Raw genomic sequence first — 22,436 nt, 5'->3', positions numbered from 1 at the left:
GACCGTTGGGGTTGGCCTGCCTTCTGAAACTGGCACAAGGGAAGCCCTTGTTTGTTCACCAACACATCTGCAAGCAGACTTCCTAGTGCCTTTCTCCCAAATCAACTATTTTGTAAAGGCTGGTGACAGTGGAAGAGCAGAGATGGCTGAACTTGGTTACTGCCAGCCTGTTTCTTTGCAGAGACTTTTAAACCAGGCTCGTCTGAGTGCAGGTTTCTTGTAACAAGATTCAAACCCTACTCAGGCCAACCTGTCTTGGTATTTGATGGAACAAGTAGGATCTTGCCTCATCCCCTAGTGCATATGGAGTGGTCTTGTGGAGTAGTTCAATAAATACAGGTACCCCATGGCACAAAGAGTAAATCTTTTCCATGTGATGGACTTACATCTACCAGCTTCCAGAGCACCAGCAATCCCAGGGATCCTGTCAGCTTACAAACATCAAGCACTTAATAAGAGAGAGGAGAAGCCCAACCCCTTTTCCGTTCGTCACCATCCTTTTTATGGAGGACTGCCTCCAGCAGATACCTGGCATTACAACGTCACAAAAATAGTGCAGACAGGACGTGTGAGGAGAACCAGACCTTCCCACAGGAACCCTACTAAAAGAAGCAATTTAAGAACTTAAGCCCTCAGAAAAAGGTCCCTTAGGCAAGAGCCTTTTGCAATAAATAGCTATTGCCACTGGAGACCTTGCATAGCAACCGGTATCATGAGTTTTTTTTTCTTTTTTCTTTTTTTTTTTTTTGCTGACTGGCTACATTTTTATGGACCTTTTATCACACTGGTGGTGGACACAGGCCCAGCTGAAAATACCATGAAGAAAATGGTTGAAATTATCCTGGAAGCTAAATAACGGCTTCTGGTGTCCCCTCATATTGGTCTGTGCCTCAGTGTTTGATGTGCCCCGATTAGCTGAGATGAAGAGCACCAGTGTGAGACAGGAGAGACAGCAACGGTGGAGACATGTGCTGCAGCCTAACTGGAGAACAACCGGGGAAGTTCTCGCAGTGGGAATGGAAACTGGGGTATGCCTTTTTCTTTTTTTGTTTTAAAAACCCACCTGCAAGACGTGTTACACAACACACATCAATGGAACAAAGCAAGCCAAGAGCACACAGCAGCCAAAATCTGGTTGCTAGTCGTGTCTGTGATGAGCTTTCCTCCTTTCTTGCGTGGAGTGACAGTGACTGATGCCTGAGCTCATGTTAATACTGTCGAGATGTAGTGACAGTGAGACAAAATAAAGATACAACGAAACCTTGTACGTTTCCAAAGACAGGAAAGTTGTTCCAGAAGACGGAGTGTGAAGGTGGAGAGGGGTGCGTGAGAAGTTGCTCCAGCCCAGGTGATTCATGAGTCCAGCATGGGATCACTGGCAGCAGCTGTCTTACTGATGCTTTTCCATCTTAATTGTTTGTTTGGGTTTCAGGGTTTTTTGCAGGATTTTTCTTTCTGGTCCGATGTTTTGCAGAACACAGACAAGGAGGTGCATGCCAGCAAGTGACAGTCACTAGGTCTCTTTCCAAATTGCTCCAACAATATTTCACCTCCCTAGTCATCAAGGCTCAGAGGCAGAAAGTGAGAGTGAGGAATGGAGTCCATCTATCAGATGGCAGGCTGTCACGCTTCAATGATATTCACTGAGGGCTTGTTTTTTGGAAACTAGAAGAGAAGAGGAGACAAAGGAAGAGAGGATGTGTAGGAATTGCTAGAGAGGGAAAAAAATCACATCAGAGATCAGTGCAGCATGCTGGTCTGTTCTTGGTTTTTGTAAAAGTTCTTGTTCCCATTCCCTCAGGATAATGAAAAAGGGCCAGAGTTGAGGCTTTAGGGTTACATGGTTCATCACTGTCTGCTTCTGAATGAGCATGAACTAGTGGAGTATTTCAAATAATAAGTAAATGTGAAATGGTAGGGATGTGCCAGAGTGCAAGTTGTGAATAGAAACATAAGAAAGTTAAATTAATTGAAATAAATTGGTATAAATTATAGGCTTGAGTCTGGTTACATTATGGATATGGCATACCTTTAACATCATGTGTATTACCAGCCACGCTCCTGCTGATAAGCTCTTCGGTTAATTGCAAGAGTAATATCCCCTTTACCACATGCCACCTAAGGGCTGCTGTGGGGGTAGGGACCCAAGCAGCTCAGGGCCTGCAGCACCGCTCAGTGCATTTCTTCCAGAGATGTTCAGGTATTTCAGAAATACGGATTGAAATCTGTTTTACTGATGGATGTGCAGGCTAATCCAGAGGTGGGAGTGAAGTGCTGGTGTCCTGATGCATCTGGGCTGCTCAGCCCACTAATGAAGCTGTGGTTCTGGCATGTGTGGATGTGCAGGGGTGTTTCCTTTCTGCATCCTAGCTGGAGGGAGGAGGCTGGAGTGAGGATGTTTAAGAGGCTGCTTTTTGGGTAATTTAGCTGAAGCCCAGCTGGAAATTGATTGTCTGCCCCGTCCCCCACTGCGTGCCAGCAGCATCTCACCTTGCTGCGGAGGAGCCCTCCGCTCTGGTGCTCGGGAGTGCTGTTCTCCGAGGCGCTTTTGACTTTCTCCTTGCTGTTATTTGGCTCGTTATCTTTGATGATGTCGTACTGTCTGCAAAACAGGGCGATCACCCCTAACAGGAAGAAGCATTAGTGATCACACAAATGAGCTCAGCCCCTGGAGCCTGCAGAGATCAAGAGATCCCTTGCTTGCCAGCCAGCTTTGTGCCTTCTGGTAGAGATGTCAGCAGCGTTCCCAATTGCTCCTAAGGATCATTTTCTAACGCAGCTAGTCAGCCCTCTGGCTGTTTCCTTCTCGATGCCTAATTCCATACTGAACTAGTTAGACAGAAGGATGGAAGATTAATTGTATTCCAACTTCCCTGTCATTAAATGGGACAAGTGTTTTAAGCCCTACGTTTGGATAGCGATCAACACTAACTGTGCAGTTAAATGGGATCTTTGCTTTGCAAACACAGGAGCTCCTGGAATTTCTGGTTAGTGAAAATGTGTCCTCTGATCTTTCTCCTCTGGGGTGAGGAGAGGGAGCTGGAGCTGGCAGATGAGAGGCAGGTGCCATACCTGCCTGCATGTGATACAAGCCAGGGCCTTTTGAGCAGCAGGACAACATCTGCAAATATGCAACAGTGACGGCAGCAAAAGCTGCCAGTGGAAATTTCCTCCCACGCACGCAGGCATATGAAGAGGAAAGCAGGAGCAGCCATGACATGTAAGAAGACTGCAAATGTCTTTCTCGGAAGCTTTTATATGACATTTTGACCAAATAACTTCTCTGCCTGCAGGTTCCAAGCACAGAGGTTAAGCAGACCCAGGCAGATGCTGCTTCTCCCTTCCTGAAAAATATTCCAGCTCCCCTAATAGCAAAACGTGTAAAGCTTTCACCAGATTATCGCAAACCGCTTTATAAAGCGAGGTGTTGTTATGGCAGCTGCCCCCAGGTAAACACAGTGGTCCAAATTCTTTCTTGCGTATGTGAACAAATGGCTGATCCTTGGAGAACAGGTTAACATCTGCCACAGTCACACCTTCTGTGATTTCTGATGGTAAAACTGAGGCACAGAGAAGCAAAGTGCTGCAAACAATACCAGAAAGACAGCACAAGAGCTTGGGTCTTGTCTCAGTTCAGAGCCCTGGGCACAGACCGGTTCCAGTTTGCTTTTGCTAAAACATCATCACACATTCAGGCTTTGACCGGGCAAGGTTAAGGGCTCTATATTGAGGCTTTGTAAAGAACTCAGGAAGTGTAGAGAGATTTCCCCCTGCCCCCGCACTTTCCTTTTTAAAGGTAAGTCACCTGTCTAGAAGGGAAGTTGTGGTATTAGCAAATTCTTTGTTCAGACGCTGATCTGAGTTTTAGATTGCGCTACAGTGGGAGATGAATCAGTTGTTCAGTTGCTTCATGTAATTATTCATGATTGTTTTTACTGGCAGGGCATTTAAATTTGAACATGCACAGCTAAAACTTGACATAAATGCTGAAAAGATCATGGACTAGAGGTTTTGGAAGCCTTGTAACTTAGTTTAGGTTTTCATTTGCTTATCATCTTTAGCACTAGTTGCTGTCCAGTCTCTGGAAATGCAAATAATGTATGGTAAAGTCATGACTTCCCAGGGCAAAAAAAAATATTATACGTGGTTCTGATTCTGCGTCGCCTGGATTCACTTTTAAGAAACCTTGCAGAACTGTACAGGCCACAGTTAATCCCTCCATCCCCCTCTTTTGTGACATCTCGGGTCAGTGACTGGTTTCCTCTTTACATCTCTCCATGGAGGTATCTCAGCAGAATCTAGTACAGATGGGCCAGATTCTCTGTTGGAGTAAACTGATGCAACCCCTATCAATTCAGGATTGTTGCAGTTTGCAGCAGCAAAGACGACAGACCACTGTCTTTAAAGGACATAACGCTACGCTGACCACTGAAACTACAAGTTGTCAAAGTCATCAGCCACTCAGCGCTATCGTGGTGGGTTTTTCTTCTGACCCAGGAAAATTCTCTGTGCTCTGGATGTGGAAAAGTGGTTTGCCTGGGACAGGAGGGCTAAATACTGAGTGGCAAAGGTTGTCTTTTATGGATCGTAGATTTACTGTAGTGCTAATTTCCTGGCCTGGCAATTTCCTTGGGTCACCTGAACCATTCCCCCTTGGGCAACGTGCTCTGTGACTCGCAAGGAGCAAATGTTGTTTCATTAATGTTTTACGTTGTGGCAGGAGCAGCAGCTGACTGGCAGCCAGGGGAGACTGGGGCTCTAAATAGAAAACAAAACATGCAAACTTTATTTGCCATTAACTCATGCATGTAATTTGCAAACTGAACAAGCTGAAGGGCTGGCTGGAGCCACTTCAGCCATGCTAAGCTGATGGAGCAGGAGTCAGAGGCATTTTCCTCTCCCTGTTTGCTAGTTTAAAACACATGAGCAAAGACCTGTCCTAGGTACAATTTGCTATAAGCTCTACTGAAATGTGGTCCCAAACTCATGTTGGAAAACTCTTGGGTCTCTTCGGAAATTTAATTTATGTATTTGTACATATTACAGAAAGTCATAGTGAGGGATCTTCATATTGAAGGAGCACGTTTATCTGATGCTCTGTTAGAGGCTGTGGTAACGTATGTGCCTAGCTGTGCCCGTCGCATCCCACAGCAAGGTGGCCCTGGGATGGCTTTACTGCACCTCCCGCAGCACCGGGTGCTCTCAGCTGCAGCTGGGCATGCAATCTTGCTTATAAAATCGTATACTACAGTAGCCGTCTTGTAGCAGAGCCTCTTAAAAAGATTAGTGGCTGCCAGGTATAAGGAGAACTAGGGTGGAATTTCAAAAGGTTGCTAAAGTTTGGCTTCAAAGCACCCTTTTGGATAGCAGCTTTCAGCTAATGCTAGTCCCTCCTCCTCCCATTGTCCCAAGCTCACGTAGACTTTTCTGTCCTTTTGGTTAATATGTTTCTGCTAATGTCTCTCCTTTTCCTATTAAATACTATTCTTTGTATTTTAATAGTGGATGTTGAGAAGATCTGGGTTTATTGGTGTTTTGATGTCTGGGGACATTTGTTCTTTCAATGCTTCCATTATTTTAATTGATTTTGAAGTGGGTTTTAGTGTATATATAATAGTGGGTGTTGAGAGCAAGACTCTTAAATTTCTGTTTTGCATGAGAGTTGGAGCCATATAATAGCCAGATAATTACAGTGACCTGTATCATTTGAAGGGCTCGAGGCATCCTGTTGGATGGCTGAGGGCATTATCATCAGTGCATTCTGGAAAAATTGAGATTACAGGATTAGCCATGGGGAATTAGGCAATTGGTTCATCAAGTCCATTATCTACGTCCTGCCGGACCAGATCAGACCACTGATTCACCTGCTTTTGGCACCGCCCAGCTTGTGACGCTGCAGAGGGAACTGAGGTGCCCTCACAGCTGAATATACCGTACTCTCTATGGGAGGAAGGGTTTCTTTTCAGGTCTTACAAGATTACACGTGCAAACCAAGCGAGCCAGCAGGCCCTAGGGATATTACGTGCTTTTGACAGAAAGATTGAACTGACCTGCCCACATAAACAACACCACAACAATGATGAGAATTTCCCCCGCTCGCAGCTGTTGGTTTTTCTTCGCCATCTCCTTCATTGTCACCTCATCTGCACAAGGGGAAAGAGACATCATGAAACCTAACCGCACGGCTCAGGCTGCGCTGGGCACGGCTTTGACAGTGCCCTTGACTCAAATCATCGGTGCGTCGAGGTCAGAGCTAGCAGGGAGAGAGTCCTCGCCCGTCAGTCATGCCAGCAGCACGAGCTGCGCTTTGAACTTGCAGAGCATCAGCTGCTCTGCAGCAACTGCTCCTGGCCGCCTGCGGGAGATGTGGCGAGGGAGGAGCAGTGAGACGGGATCAACAGGCAGTGTCCTGGTTTCGGCTGGAATAGAGTTAATTTCCTTCCTAGAAAATTGGCTAAACCACGACAGGCAGCTACCACAGAGGAGCTGCCATGGGGTAAGTCCGCATGTTATCTGGCCCCGTGGCAGCTCGCTCTGCTCTGTCTCTGGTCTCGGTTAGTACCGTCTGCGCCTGTCACAAAGCCTTGCATGCTTCAGCAGTTCCTCTCCCGGCTCAGGAGTGTGGAGCCTGGCACGATATTTTTCAGTGGAGCCATGGGATTCAGAAATGAGTAGAGCCTTTTTTCTGGGCGTAATGCACCTGCTTGGCTTCAAAGCACTAAGAAGATTACAGTTCAGGCCTCCAGGGAGGGAAGCAGTGCTCCTCTTAGTGCTTTCAGATGAACAGCAATTCAGTATTTACAGACACCAAATCATTTTAGCAGAAAAAGTCAAGAACTCACAACATCCTAGGAACCAGGGCCAAAAGCCTTGCAACAGGCTGGGTCCTCGGTAGGCAGGCAGTAACCCTTTATATCCCAGACCCCTGTACTCCCTAGCCCTTTTCATAGCAGAGATTCTTGCTGACAGAAAACCTTCAACCATCTGGTTTGGCTTAAGAGGAACAAGGGAAGGAGCTGCCAGTGAGGAAGTGCCTGATTTCCTCCATGGAGATATTCAAAACCCAACTGGACATGATCCTGGACAACCTGCTGTAGTTGACCCTGCTTGAGCAGGGGTTTGGACTAGGTGATCTCAAGAGCTCCCTCCCAACCTCAGCTTTCTGTGATTTGGCAGAAATATTTGAAATGTAAGAAAAGTGGCGGTCTCTGGGTATATTTCCCCCTGCTGTCCTGGAATCCAAGCACAGGAGGCTCAGCGAATCCCCCCGGGTGCCCTGTGAGCACAGCGGTGGTGTGCCCAGTGCCATCGAGGGGTCTATTTCCACATGAGTTCACAGGCTGCTCAGGAATTGAGCCTGGCATTCTCCACTTGCAAGGTTGCTGGACACACAGCTCACAGTCTGGAAACCTTCTCCTCCTCACTTTACCTGTTAAATCTCATCTGAAATGGGAGAAATGAACAGCCAGCCTTCGGCAGCATCTCCCTGTCGCTTTGTGCACCCGTCAGCCTTGTCTGCTGGGTACACTCGGGACATCCCGCTTGTCCATGTGGGGCTGGGAGAGGGCACTCAGCCCTGCGTGCATTTAACCCAGCTATTCTCATTGCACAGGATACTGCTTTCCTCTCTGCAGAGCCCTGCGCTGCCAGGGCGTCCCAGGGGCCACATAGGAACTCACCCACACTTGCCTTTATTTTTAGAGGCTAGTTTCTCAGCTTCCCTGGGGGTCTTGAAGAGGACTGGCTCACTGGCAGGGCTCTGGCCTTGGATGCTGATGGACTGGACATGCACAATGTACTCAGTGTCCTCCTCTAGGTCCCAGAGGGCACAGGAGCGGGTGGTGGTGTTCACCTCCTGGATGAAGCGCAGCATCCGCACGTCCTTCTTCTGGAAGCCGAGAGAGGAGAGCACAGAGTGGTGGAGAGGCCTCCCGTGTGCACTGCTGTCATCTAAGACCACTGCTTCCTGCCCTGTCCACCACGGATGTGGAGACCGCCGGACCCTTTCCTCTCTGCAGCTGCCAATACATGAAGCGCTGCTGCAAAGAGGACGGGAAGCCAAGTCCCCCCCCAGACCACGAGGGACAGGACGAGAAGGAATGGGCTTAAACTGCAGCAAGAGAATTTGGAAACTTGGGGGGACCTGGGGTGAAGATGAACATGACCGAAACTGGGTAACTGTTGGCACCATACCTGTTGGGAAATTGCAAATCCAATGACAACTTCATCTTCCAGAACATCCCAAGTCACAACGGCTGAGTTGGCTTTCAGGTGTTTGACCGTGACATTTACTGGAGCCGACGGGCTGTCTGCAAGGAGGGAGAGCAGAGCCTTTACAGAGGCAAAGTCACAGCCGCAGGCAGGACACAGAGCAAAGGCAAGGAAGGGAGTGGGAGAGGACCTTGTTCATGGTCCTCCCTCTGTATGGTTCTGGATATGGGACCTGGCAATTGCAGGAACTCCATGTCTTAATTACCAGTGAGGTTTTACGAGACCTCTGCTGAGAATATGAGTTGCATTAGACACAGGTGAAATAACTGACCCTTGGAAAGAGTTTCTTTTGACAACACAGCAGACCACCAAGTAGCTCGTTCATCTCATCCTTCCCAGCCATGTACTGCGTTTTCTCTGTTGTTTCCCATTACAGTCTGACAGTGACAGCTGGGAGGAAATGCAAAATCTGCCTTGGAAGTATGAAAACTGCACGCTTTGATGAGCACTCTGGAGGTTTGAAATTCAGGAGTAGTAAATGGGAGTGTTTCTTTTGCTTTTCCCTGTTAGTTTGACAGAACATTTTTTTTTATACACATTTTGTGGCTGATGGGCTGTCTCTCAGATGGTCGGAGGGCATCCAGCAACCGTCCGCTTACAGCTAACAGGACAGAGCGTGCTGCAACAGCACCGATGGACCATTGTAATGTGAAAAGGGCAGCCATGAAAGCAGTAGCCCGAGGCTCTGTGTTTATTCCCAACTCCAGAGCACAGCTGAGTTTCCAACTGCAGGGTGGATCTGCGTAGCTGCCAGCCTTGCCGAGGAGAGCTGGGCTCTGATGTACCAGCTGGCTCCTGCACACCCTCACCGGGAGCCTCTTCCCAAGGGAGCTGCACAGTGCAAAGCCCTTCTTGGCATCTCGGGGGGAAGGTTTTACCTTGTAGGCTTGGCACAGTCCTGCCAGTGCTCAGTGCAGCAGGTTGGACTCCTGTTCCCTCTCCTCTGGTCAAATTTAATTCACAATCTCCAGCTTGTGCCCCGAACCCAAAGGCAGTAAATGCTAACGAGACTGGTAGGACTCTGAGTACCCCCAGGAGGTCAGTAGGGTGAGAAGGAGTAATTTTTTCTGACTCTTATCAAAGAATAATAACCTTTATTGCTTTGCAACCATTGTACAACACTGCCCTTCTGGGGCTGGGGCTGAGGTCAACAGTAAAAGAAGGATGCACGTGTGCACATCTCCAGTAACACTTGTTGGATTTATAGTCAGTCCCAGCCGCCTGAATGTGGCCGAAAATATTCTAGCTGTAGTGTCAGTGTCTCCTAACAATTGACTTCACTCCTGGTGAATGTTCCCCCGGGAGCAGAGAAAATAACAGGAGCATGGAATTCCCCAGCTGAAGGTCAGTGCTGTTCTACACTTAGCAGAGCGATGACCTTATTCCTTTCTCTCTTCCCCAAAAAACACCCAGAGTCCAGCCTTCAGAGCTCCTCTTTCTAGCAGATGGGAGACCCACACCCACCCATGAGACCCTTAGGAATAGGACGGCTGGACAAGCCATTGGGACCCAGACTGATTCTAGCGAGTCCTTCAGTGAGCAAAAATGTCGCTGAAAGGTGCATGGATAAGTTCACACGAATTTCGGACTTTAGAAGGAGGAGCAGTGAGCAATCATGGTCTCCAGGATTTTATAGGGGGAGGTGTCCTTCCTCTCTAGAGTAGATGATCAAGTTGGTATTGACCCAGAGCATCTTCATCTCTCCGTGGCTGGCCTTCATGAAATGAGGCAGTGGTCTCCAGCCAGCTCTCAGAGAACAGAAACACTTATCATCCTCACCCTCCGCTGCAGCAGCGGGGCCAAGGACAAGCTGAGCAGGGGAGACGGATCGTCCTCCTCAGCCAGAACACCAGTCCCTTCTGGATTCAGCTCCCTGCTGTGACACAAGGAAAGGACGTGGGTCTGCAGCTCCTCACCTTCCACCGTGACTGAACCCGTATGCCAACAAGAGTAGGGTCTAATTTTAGGAAGGGGCAGTCAGCAGATGGGAATGCGTACAGGGAAGGTCTGTGAGTCATGCCTGATGAATTTGCTAGAACATACGGAGGACATGACGGAGTTGAGAGATGGGAGACAAAACAGTCTCCAGCTGCAGCCAGGCACTTTGCCCTTCTCAAAGTGCAGCTGTACAGTTAAATCCCGGCATGGTTGTCTTTCCTAGATATTTTTAGGAGCTCAATTTTTTTTAGGCGCTACCACTGATTTACCCAGCTTAGGTTGAGGAGGCCTTTGAAAAGAGATGAATTAACCCCACAGGAACAGAGAGCAGAGAGAGTATCAGGGAAAGAGCTTCAGACTGGGAAAAGGGAACATACAGCACAGCCCGCTTGGTGCCTGAGTCCCCTTTGAAATTTGTGACCTTGAGGGAGGCACAGCGTAAGAAGTGTCTGAGTTTCCTGATGACCTAGAATGTGGGGGAGCCAGAAAGACCTAGCAGAGCTGGAGAAGAAGAGGAACCAACCTCTCTGGGAACTGGTGAGGGAGGGTGGAGGGCTGCAAGGCAGAAGGGAAGCACTCGGCAAAGCTGCAGCCCAGGGCTCGGAGCCTGCAAAGCAGGACTCTGAATGTAGGCAGGGGAGAAATCAGCTGGTCTGGGTGGTCGAGAGCGCTCCAGAAAACCCCCTTCGTAGTAATACCTGAGAGAGAGACGGGGTAGTTGAAGTCAGCAGGCAATACAGTGAAATCTAGGACAGCAGATCTGAGTGTGCCTTTCCTTTCACTGCCAGATTAGGAGTAGCTACGCATAAATCAGTGGTGTCAAACCAGTATAAAAGTGATATGAAAAGAGAATTAAGCACAGCGTTTGACAGAAATACAAAGCCAGGAAAATGAGTTTCCTGCTCCCAGAGCTGAATGAATAATTTGGAACCAAACTTTTAATCCATGAGGATGCTTTTCTCCTCGCTCCCAGGAGATGCATGATGAGATCATGACTTTCTAAAATCTAATCACTGTTCCAAGATACTCCACACTGCTTTTGGCTCCCTGGGCCAGTTGCGGCTCTTTGTAGTGCCAGCCTGGCTGAGGTCAGGTGGAGAAGATGTAATTTCTGTTTCCCAGCTGGCTGTAGGGGGTCAGCATCTCTAGCAGGGCCTCGAGGTGGCAAATCCAAACGTTTGGTTCTTTCTAAAGTCCTATACAACTCCTGGAAACTTCGCTTCTGTGCCTGTGGCGGCTAGGGAAGCCGCTGGTGTTCTGGGAGCAGGCACCGAGGGTGGGATGGCCCCAGGGGCTGTTCCTTCCCTGCTGTGGGTGAGCTAGCAAGGAACATGCTGTGCATCAAACCTTTCTCATGCGTGTTTACTCCAGAGACGCCAAGGACAATACATCCCCTGTCTGGTCTGTAAGGGACCCATATAGTACGAGATTTCTGGTTTAGCTTCATCCCAGCACAGAGGCTGCGATGCCTTCTGGAGCAAATCACACATTGCAAGCTGGCAGAGGATCTGTTTGGCCAAATTTGAATTAGAGCTCTGTGTTAGGATGAACAGTTGCTCTTGTTTTCACATCAGCAGAACTTGCAGCCCCCTCCTTAAGGGGGAGCCCTGATTAATTAAGAGGAAATCATGATGATTTTTAAATGTGAATGGCTGCTTCAAAACTGGTCATGCTTAAACCATGTCTTGTTTCCTTCCCACAGGGACCCTTCATCAGGTGAGTCGCAGTCCTACATCCCCCGGGGCTGCATGTCCCAGCCCTGCCTCACTCCTACCCACCTTGGACCCTTTTGGCAAGAGCAGCTCAGAACTGCCTCCACACAGCGAGGAGGCATGAGCGATGAAGATTACCCTTAATCCCCTCTTAATGGTGAGAACTCCTTCTAGCCTCTCATTAAACGCTTTGCTGATTATTAATGGACTTTTATTTGAGAAAAAAAAAAAAACAACCTACACTTTACAGCTTTGGGCTGATTCCTTCCTGGCTTTTTCATTGTCGACACAGCGGCTGCTGGCACAAGGAAGAGGAAACCACCCGCCTGCCCTTAATGTTGACTTCACCATCAGAGCTGTAGCATGGCTGGGATGGGGAGGGAAAATGAGAGGGAAGAAGGTTTGTCTCCGTCCCGCTGCTGCTATCACCTGCGAAAAAGCAGCTGCTGATCGAGGGTGGTGGGATGAGCCAAAGGGGTCTCCAAGACACCAGGCTTCTTGCCTGGCACCTCTAGGGCTGGGGAGGTACCTGGGCCACAAAGACATCACTCGGAGATGCTTGGGAGCTCCTGGCTCCTCTGCCGTGCTCCCTCTCCTTACTGTTGTCTCTCTCTCTTTTGAAGCTGCTCTCAATTTGCACCTTCTGCCATGAGCTCTCATGGTGGGGCTGGGGGTGAGAGCTGGCTTGCTGCCTTTAGCCATGCAAGCTGCTGGAGGAATTATTACTTAGAGCAAAAGGAAGAATCTGTGGAAATATCACACCCTGGGAGGTCACCTCTGCCAGCCGAGTCCTGTGGTCAGGCTATAGGTTTGGAATTAGAGCCTGTTCCTGAATTTATCTCCCCAGCCAAGGGGCCCAGCCTCCCCCCAAACCTGCTCCTTCTGAATTCAACTGTCCTGGAAACTCCTTGGAAGTGCCTGGAGTGAGTTGCTTCCTCCATGGGCAAGGCTACCCTGTAGTCATTTTCCAATTCAGTTAGCTCCTCTCCCACAAGCAGCTCCTTTCCTGCTGTGAAAGGCTCAGCTGCTTCAGAGCCCCTCGGACATGGTCCAGCGAGCAGCGTGCCTGCCGAGGCTCTGAAGCGGCTCGTTCGGTGCTATCCACCCGCAAGCTGCGTGCCCTTTCCTGCGGGAAGCAGCGAATATCAGCCTTAAATACCAGCCTTTGTTCCTGCACCGCAACCTTCCCTGCGGACGCGGGAGATGGAAGGACACGACCTGCAAGGGGAAGGAGCATCCCATAAGGTCCTGTGTGATGTTCTCTCCCTGAGCGTGGGCACAAAAGGACCTGCTTTCCCTGCCTTTCTGAGCCTTTCTTTGCTCTCCCAGCATGGCTCCCTTCAGTGGATATAATAGCTTGTCAGCTTTATGGGGTATGTAGGAAGGGCTGGCGTGCCGTTCAGCTTCCCGAGTGTTTTAATGAAGGGAGCCTGCAGGGGAGTGGGAGGGAGCAGGGCCCGCTGCTGCCGTCCCGCTCCCGGCCGCATGGGAAGCGGAGCTATTTGCTAAGCTCTGAGAATTTCAAAAGAACAGAAAGACCAACCGGTGGTTCTTCAGTCTGGGAAAGAGGCAATTATTTCCTGCTGACCGCCCACTCCCCTGTACGAACGGGTTATTAATAGGCCAGCCCCCCTCTCACCCCCCCAGCCCTATTGCCATTTCCTCAGTGAGTGGGCGCTCAAATGTACGGGTGGAAATGCTGTCAGGGAGGATCAAGCCCTTTCACAGAGCACAGAGATGCTCGCTGTGTCCAGCCCAGCTATCAGAAGTTCCTTAGGGCAAGGAGGAAGGGGGATTTCTACTTTGGAGAATGTCCCGTGCTGCCAAACCTCCGACTCTCTGAGTCCTGAAGCTGGGCAGGATTCGCTCAGGTCTCACCAACGCCATGACCTGGGTTTTAACGCTGCCAACCCAGAGCAGAGTCATTGCTGTGGCACGTTTTATCCAGGACCCGAGTGTCCAGGGAGGACTGGGTACCATAGTCTTTTCTACCTTTTCTCAGCCCACACCTATGTCACGTTAGAGAATAAGAGAGAAATCTGTCAGAGGCAGAGAGGGTGAGCAAGCCCCGGCGTTTCCCAACGGCCACCAGATGCCAGTACCCAGACCTCTCCCGGGAGTTTGCTGGCTGGTCCTGATCCAGCTCTGCTCATGCATCCAACGCTCCGATTTTTGCTGCACACAAAAAGATTTGCATGCTTCGGTGCTCAATACATTTCTGCTTTTAAGTGAATTATTCTTGAGTCAAGCCTTAATTTGGCCTCTGGGTACTATATAAACCAGGAGGGGTTATTTAACAATAAATGCCAGAAGGATGAGGCCATATTCAGTACCAGTACGTGGGTACCAGTCCATGAAGGCTGCTTTTGGATCCTGCCACGGTGCGTGTGGTTAACGTGTGCGAGCGCGTGCCTCTCTGGGAGGGGTCTCCGTTTTCCACATGTATGTTCCCAGCAGGAGATGGCGTTTGGAAGAGGGTGGCACAACCTTGGCTGCTTTGCACAGCGACATCCCTGCTGAGAGGCTGACACTGAGGTTAGAAACCTCCATATTTCAATTAAATCTCTCCTACGCTGAATGCAGAAATCGATAAAAGTGCTTACGCCATCCGTCAGCCGGCCAGGAATCTCCGTGGCCTCCGTGAGACAGGAAGGGGCTGGAGGGGGTTGGTTTGCCGTCTCCAAATAGCTGTCAGACCCATCACTGCGTTCTCGCGCGTGCCGAGCCTAGTGCTCGCTTCTGGTTTTCATCCTGCCACACTTCAGGTGAGCTCAGTTCCCCTGGCTCGGAGGAGGAGTTGAGCGTGCCCGGCGAGATACAGGTCGGGAAAGAGCATCTGCGGCACGGTTGTCCCCTCCGCTTTGCTCTCCTTCCCGCCCTGCAGCTGGTGGGGCTGTCTGGGGAGGAGGCGAGGATGGAGACCCGCCTCAGCCGAGGAAGAGGAGCCTGGCTCGCAGAGTGGCTCAGGGTGTGAGGACACGCACGAGAGGCGTAAAAGCACTGAGCTGCTTTAAAGCTGAGCAGCAACCAGAATCCGGCCAGGTGGTTTTGGCCCCTTTTGGGGCAGCAGAGGTGGAGGAGGTGTTAAGGGGCTCCTCGGATTGGAGGCCGGGCCAGGTTCTGCGGAGGCTGAGCGCTGGACGGGGCGCAGAGCTGCGCTGGCGGGTGATGTTTCACCTCCGCCTGAGCGCTGTGCTTTCCCCTCCACCTCACAGAAATAAACCTGATCTGAGTTGCTCTACGGGCAGGCACCTCGCAGGGATGCTGTTTGCCCTAGCAAGCTGCAGAGGCCGTGACCTATTTTGGGGTCTTTTCACCAGCGTTACGCAGCATCGCCCTGCTGCTCTTACAGCCCTTAACAGCAGCCCTGCGCCGCCGAGCCCCGCTCTGTTCGCTTCCCTCTTCATTACCTCTGCCTAACGAGGAGGGGGCTGCTGGCACCTCGGACCACGCAGGCTGGGCAGAGCCAGCGCTGTGGCAACATTAAATTGGATTTCTGACGTGCCCACCATCCCGAATGTTTTCTCGGGGACCCTCTCGAGCAGGCAGCAGTAGGAGCGAGCCAGCGGGCTTTACCCCTGCGGCGCTGGTGGGATGCTGAGGGCTATCAAAGAGCGTGAGCATGGAGGTTATTTCCCAGCTTGTCCTGGTCCTGCTTCCCCTTCTCACTCACCTTGGCATCACCTTGCCAAAAAATGCTCCTGACTGGCCAAACCCCGCTTTCAGAGCAGGGTCTGTGCTCTGCCGCTCACTCGCCAGCCCTCGCCGCTGCATGGGCAGGGGGGAATTTGCACCGGTCCTCTCCCGGGGCCAGCAACTTTAACTTTCAACAACAGGCATTATTTTAAACCCACATGCATGAGCTCTGTGTCCAAAGGGGAGGGACCACCAAGCCTCCGTCCCTGCCTGACCCTGCTGGGGATGGTTTCCTCTCCACGGGCTTTTCCAGTGACTCTTGGCTCGCACGCCTTGGCGGCCTCGTGGCCACATCGTCGGGTAGCGCTGGGGACACGGAGCTGGTGGTGATGCTGCTGCTACCTCTGCGTGACCTTGGGAAAAAGCACTCCATACCCTCATTCCTCTTTTTCCCTCTCTGAAAAACGGGGAGGGCACAAGTTCACGGCCTCGCCGGGCTGCGGGGAGAGCAGACCGCAACCCTTGGCAAAGCAGACCACGGAAAGGGGCGGCAGCGGGGGTGCGTGGCACAGCACCAAGGTCACGCAGCTTCGGCAGAGCCCAGAACTGAGCCTCCTGCCGCCCCGCCGCGCGCCGTAGCCACGAGACAGGGCGGCTACCTGCGCGTACAGAGCTGCCCGGCTCCTGACACGGCACGGAAACCTGACGGCACACAAACGCTGCCTGTAAGACAGGAGCAGAAGGCAGTTACGGGCAAGGACACAACTCCATGTTTACTCTCAGGCGCCGACTGAGGTGATTCAAGGATAAGGAAGAGCAGGGGAAGTGGCCTAGTTTACAGAAAATCGGGAGGGCCGTGACAATTGCAGGCGCCTCCGTTGTGCCGCGGCGTTTTCCCCATCGCTCCCCTCCTTTGGGGAATGTTTCATTAATCTCCCTGGGTCTGTCAGTTGTGAAACGGCAACTTGAGTGCCGATGTCTGGCCAAGGACGCGCGTGTCAGAGCCAAAGGCATTCGGGGGGCTTGCTGCAGCCCCGGCGCAGGCAGGACGAGGGCGAATATAACTCCAGCAACTCCCGGGGCTGGCTCGGGCGCAGGAATTTCCACTCCCCGGAGCTCTGCAACACTAATAGTCACCCCCAGCCTCCTGGAATGTAAGATATTCTGGCAATCAGCGTTTTGCAAATCAAAGCAGCTGTTCCACCAACATCTTGCAGCCAGCGAGGGAGACGGAGCCCTCCGGCTGGCTACACAAAGCCAGGGAGAGCGTCCGGCTTTGGGCTGGGAAGCACCCACCGGCACCCGCCGAGACGTGGCACCCGCGCGCAGGGTGCTTGGGTGAAGGCTCAGCCCGGCTGACGCAGGGGAGGAGAGAGGACCTGAGCACATCCCGGTCACTCCAAAATTAGAGCTAGCTCGTGGGGGACCTTTGCCTTCCAAAAAGATCCCCCGCTTCAGAGGACCCGCTCAGCTCGAAGGGGCCTGGTTTGACGTGGCCGGGACGCGCTGCGCCCCGCGGGGAGCTGGCTCCCAGCAGTGCCGCGCTGGGCCCCGGACAGCCTGGGGCGAGCAGGATTCGGGGAGGGGGACCGCCAAGGCCAGCGGGTCCGGTTTTGCCTCCTCTGCTCCGGTCCAGCCCTGCGACGTGAGCAGGCACCGCTGCTCGGGGGCAGGAGAGCCTTCGCCTCCCCCGTGCCCGGCGCTGCGCAGGGGTCTCTTCGCTCTCCCCGAGCCCCCGTTTTCGCGCCGTATCCCTACCAGCCGCCTTCCCCAGGGCCGGCTGTAAGCACCCACGCTGGGACACCGGTGGGGGCGAGAGCTCGGCGCTTCCCGACACCGGTGCCTGCGTGTCCGAAATCACCCGTCCCCTCCGAACCCCCGGTTACCCACAAAGTCCCGGCCGGCGATGCCCCCCAACTCCATCCCCCGGGGCGCTCCACGCAGCGCCCACGCCTCACCCGCGGCTCCCACCCGTGCGCAGCGGGGGACGCCCCCCCCCCAAGCCCCCCCCCGCCCCGGGCGGACCCTCCCCGGGGCCCGGCGGCCCGTACCTGCCTGCACCGGGCGCAGCCCGGCGTAGCTGAAGCAGAGCAGGAGCGCGGCGCCGGTGCAGCCGAGGAAGGGCTCCATCCCCCGCCGCCGCCGCCGCCGCCGCGCCGCGCCGGGCCGAGCCGCTCCGGGCCGGGCCGGGCCGGGCCCCACCGGCGGCGCGTCCTGCGGGCGCGGCGGCTCCGTTCAGCACCGCGGAGAGCGCCGGGGCCCGGTACCGCCGGGGCCGCTCGGTGCCGGCCGGCTCGCCTGGGCTCGCCTGGGCTCGGGAGCGCCCGGCGCGGCTCGGCTGGGCTCGGCACGGTTCGGCACGGTTCGGCTGGGCTCGGCCGGGAGGCGGGGGCGGGCGCGGCCCCGCCGAGCCCCGGCTCCGCCCGCTGCAGCGCCGGGCAGCCCCGGCTCCGGTCCCTCCCCCGGCCCCGGAGGGGGGGCGGCGGGACGGGGGCGGCTCGGGCCCCCCGCCCAGCCCGGCCCCGCCGCCTGCCTCAGTTTCCCCGCCCCTCCCGGCACGGCCCCGGCACGGCCCTCCCGGGGGCCGCTCCCCGCCGGGCCCCCCGCCCCGGGCCACCGGGAGCCGGGCGCTGGCCCCGGGCCGAGCCCCCCGCGCACAGCAGCCGGGACATTTGACAGCCCCTGCGAGCCTCCGGGCTCTGCGCGCCGCGGTACCGAGGAGGAGACGAGCTCCTGGAATTAGCCGGGCCTCCGGCTGGGATAAGCAGGCAGCGCTCCGATTTACGGTAACCGGCTGAAGGGAGCGGACGCCGTTTCCCCAGCTCAGCCACCAAACCCCGCGACGCTGCGTGGGGGGCACCCACCGCGCCCCACCAGCAACGAGGGTCCGGCCGCGATGGCTGGTGGCCGCAGGGTGCCCACGGGCCGGGGCTGCAGGTGCCAGCACGCGCGGACGGGTCCGGCCGGGAGCCCCCGGCCACGCTGCGGGCAGGAGGCAGTGGGGTCTGGGCCGTGTGTCTGGGCGGCATCGCTGTCTGTCCGGCCCGGGTATTTATTTGCTGCCGCCTGCCAGGGCGCACGGCGTGGCCTGCGGGCTCCCGGAGCATCGGTGGGGTCCTCTCGCTTATGGCAAGCCAGGTCCCTACGGTTTTGTTTATGGACCGGTGGTTTCTCTCTGCTCTGCACCGGCGGTGTCAACAGAGCCGCGCCGGAACAAGTGGGGAGTGAATCGGGCGTGAGGGGCTTGGCGTGGGCAGCCTCCGCCACCTTCCCCTTCCCGTCCTCCCGCAGCGGTGCTGGGGACCCTCCGGCCGTGCGCAGGCTGCAGTTGTGCTTGCGGATCACAGTGAGAGACGCCCCGGCTGAGGGCTCCCCTCACGTAGAGGAGACCCTGCAAGAGCTCCCAGTGAACCACAACCCCTTCCCGGGGAAGCGACAGGAGCCCATCACCCAAGAGAGACCCAAAAAGCCTCCGCCAGAGCCGGGAGACAACCCTGTCCTGCCAAACGTCAGCCCTGCGCCATTCCACCACTCTCTTTCCTCAGCCTGAGACGATGATAATTCCCAGTGCGGCGTCTGCGTCGCAGTGCCGGGGCCATGCCCATGTCGCTCCCCATGGCAGTGCCAGGGCGCTCGGCTGCAGCCGGCTGCTTCCCCGGGAAGCGCCTGCGGTGCCTCCCTTTCATCTCCTGCCTGGCAGCAGATTAAAATTTCATCACTTCAGCGGCGGAGAAGGTGCCGGGGAGGAGCGGGAGCCCTGGGCTGGTGGGGGGGGCTCAGCCCCTCGCTGGAGCAGCCTGCGCTGGGCTCAGCGCCCACTCCAAATCCGGCCGCATGTGGCTGGGCTCAGCTGACGGAGCCGGGATTTGGGCACGGCCGTGCAGGGGTGGCTGCAGGCCGGGCTCCTGCTTCCCCTGGGCCTTCCCTCGCCGGAGCATGAGGCTGGGTGGGAGACTCCATGGCGTACCGGGAGCACCGGAGCGGGGCCACAAGCCCTCGGCTCTGAGGCTGACGCAGCCGAACCGGCTCCAGCCGCCGGCAGAAACGCAAAGCCGAAGTCGCAGCAGGTTGCGCCTCCGCGTTGCCGACAGCAGCGTTTCCCTGCCTCTGCACGGGGAGCCCCAAATCCCCCAGCAGCCATGAGATGGAGGGGTTGTCACACAAAACCAGTAACTCCCTGCAGCCGGGCTGCCCCGGCAGCCCAAGGACGGTGCCACCCAGGCTGGACCCCGTCCTGTGTCAACAGCGAGCCGAGCCCGGCCCCAGCACGTGGGACGGCCGGTGTTTTGCCCCGGTTGCTCCTGGCAGATGCGAGAGGGCTGGTCTCCATCACCCCGCTACCTCCCAGGCTCCCACAAGAGCAGTTTTGATGTGTTCTGGTATTTTTCCAGAAGCTGAACACAGTTAACACCGTAATTCCCTGGTTTTTCCTTTCCCCCTTTCCAAATAAAAGGGAAGCATTTGTTCTTTTCCAGCCCTGCCATGTCTGCCACCCTCAGCAGGTTCCCTGGGACGTGGCCACTGCAGGGAGGGCCCCTCTGGGCCTCAGGTCCCGGCTGCCCCTGGGTGCACCGGGCCACCATGCTGCACTCGTCCTGTCCCTGTCCCTTCTCCTTTCCCACCAGCAGGCAAGGCCTTTCGGGGTGTCCTGGCCCCCCCAGTCCCCTCTGGGCTCCCATTGCCTCCCTGTGGGGTGCAGAGCCTCCTCCGCTGCCCCAGCCCGTACTGGCACATCGCTATTCCAGTCACGCCATAGCCATCGCGCATCCCCGGCGTGCCAATTAAGTCGCGGCTCTAATTACGCGCTTAGGCTCGCCAGTCGCTCCTCTTCCTTCTCGCATCACCAGACGGACACCGGGGAGGCCCCCAGCCATCCCCCTCCTCGCCCCCAGCCCCCGTCCTGTCCCACCTCACCCTAAATATGCTTGGCCAGGCTCTGGCAGGAGCCGAGCACCGAGACCACGTCCCTGTGTCCCGGAAAACTGTCCCTAAATCAGCGCTGTGGGGTAGGGCCATTGTGAGGGTCCCTTTTTGGCCTGGGCTACCTCCTGTGCGGGCCATGAGGGAGATGGCTGTGGTGTGCGGAGATGCCGGGATGTCCCCCAGGAGGGAGAGTCCCAGTCCTGGGGTTCCCAGGGGACGACGGTGGGACAGAACGATGTTGGCAGATCTGGGGGACCCTGTGCTGCTCCCCAGGAGACCCTGGCCCCCAGAGCTGCAGCCGTGCCCTAGGAGCAGCTCAGTCAGCCCCCAAGCACCACCTGCAGCACCCCAAGCCCTTGACGGCACCCTGCACCCCAGTGCAGAGCTCACCCGCGGCCACTCGCCGGGAACCGCTCCGGGGCCTCTGCCCCCACCCTGGCCCCCACAGGCCCCTGCCCGGCTCCGGCTGCCTGCAGGGGGATGCTGCATGTGGGGGAGACACCATGTGTCGGGGGGACCCTGTGCGTTGGAGGGGACGCTGCAGGGGTGATGCGCGATGGGCTCCAGGCTGGCAGGGTGCTGCGGGGTGCTGAGGGTGCTGCAGGGTGCAAGGGGGTGCTGCGGGGTGCAGGGTGCCGGGCTGGCAGGGTGCTGCAGGGTGCAGAGTGTGGTCTCTGGTTGCAATGGGTGCTGCAGGGTGCAGGGAGGTGCTGCGGGGTGCTGGGTTCCAGGCTGGCAGGGTGCTGCAGGGTGCAGAGGGTGCTCTCTGGGTGAAGGGTGCCAGGTTGGCAGGGTGCAGGGAGTGCTGGGGGTGCAGGGTGGAGGGGGTGCAGGGGGTGCAGGAGGTGCAGAGTGCCGGGCTGGCAGGGTGCAGGGGGGGTGCAGGGTGCCGGGCTGGCAGGGTGCAGGGGGTGCAGGGGGTGCAGAGTGCCGGGCTGGCAGGGTGCAGGGGGGGTGCAGGGTGCCGGACTGGCAGGGTGCAGGGGGTGCAGGGGGTGCAGGGTGCCGGGCTGGCAGGGTGCAGGGGGTGCAGGGCGTGCAGGGTGCCGGGCTGGCAGGGTGCAGGGGGTGCAGGGCGTGCAGGGTGCCGGGCTGGCGGGGTGCAGGGGGTGCAGGGTGCCGGGCTGGCAGGGTGCAGGGGGTGCAGGGTGCAGAGGGTGCAGGGGGTGCAGGGTGCCGGGCTGGCGGGGTGCAGGGGGTGCAGGGTGCTGGGCTGACAGGGTGCAGAGGCTGCAGGGGGTGCAGGGTGCCGGGCTGGCAGGGTGCTGGGGGTGCAGGGTGCAGAGGCTGCAGGGGGTGCAGGGTGCCGGGCTGGCGGGGTGCAGGGGGTGCAGGGTGCTGGGCTGACAGGGTGCAGGGGGTGCAGGGTGCAGAGGCTGCAGGGGGTGCAGGGTGCCGGGCTGGCAGGGTGCTGGGTGCTGCCCGGGTGCTGCCCGCAGCCCGGCGCTGCCGCGGGCCGCTGCCGCCACCTGCCGACACCCGCGGCGGGCCCGGCCCAGCGCAGCGCCGGGGGGGGCCGCGGCCGGGACCCCCCCCGTCCCTCCAGGCCCCCCGGGAGGGGCCCCCAGCCCCGGCCCCACGCCCGGACGCGTCCCGCGGGGCCCTGCCGCGGGGGGCTGGGGGCCCGGCGGGGGTGGCCGCGGGGGGAGCGGGGCCCCGCGGCTCGGAGCCCCCTCCCCACTCCGGAGCCCCCCGCCCAGGCCCCCCCGGACCCACTGCCCCAGCTGCCGCTGTCCCCCCGGGTCCCCGTGGCTCCTCGGTCACCCCATGAGATGGGGCGAGAGGCCACGAGAGGGAGCCCGGGGCTCGCGCGTGGCCGTGGCACTGGTGGCACTGGTGGCACTGGTGGCAGTGGCGATGGCGTTAAACACCTCCAGTCCTTGGGGATGGCTTGGGGACAAGGGACAAGGCTGGGCCCTGCCTGCCGGCGGCATTTCCCCTGCTCCCCCTCGCTGC

At 56.2% G+C, this 22,436-nt stretch overlaps 1 protein-coding gene across 1 annotated transcript; it reads right to left on the bottom strand.

Moving 5' to 3' along the window:
• Positions 1-1,623: 1,623 nt before the first annotated feature.
• FNDC5 (fibronectin type III domain containing 5) lies at positions 1,624-17,687 on the bottom strand. The gene is made up of 6 exons (XM_075721842.1): positions 17,609-17,687; positions 8,194-8,309; positions 7,690-7,888; positions 6,051-6,143; positions 2,491-2,624; positions 1,624-1,665 (listed from the first exon to the last, which is right to left on the bottom strand). Exons 1-6 carry the CDS (start codon positions 17,685-17,687, stop codon positions 1,624-1,626), a joined length of 663 nt encoding a protein of 220 aa, XP_075577957.1.
• Positions 17,688-22,436: the final 4,749 nt, after the last annotated feature.

The sequence above is a fragment of the Pelecanus crispus genome, chromosome 16 (genome assembly GCF_030463565.1).
Source record: "Pelecanus crispus isolate bPelCri1 chromosome 16, bPelCri1.pri, whole genome shotgun sequence".
NCBI lineage: Eukaryota > Metazoa > Chordata > Aves > Pelecaniformes > Pelecanidae > Pelecanus > Pelecanus crispus.
Note: the sequence above shows the minus strand (reverse complement) of the source record. Positions and strands in the feature narration are given on the sequence as shown.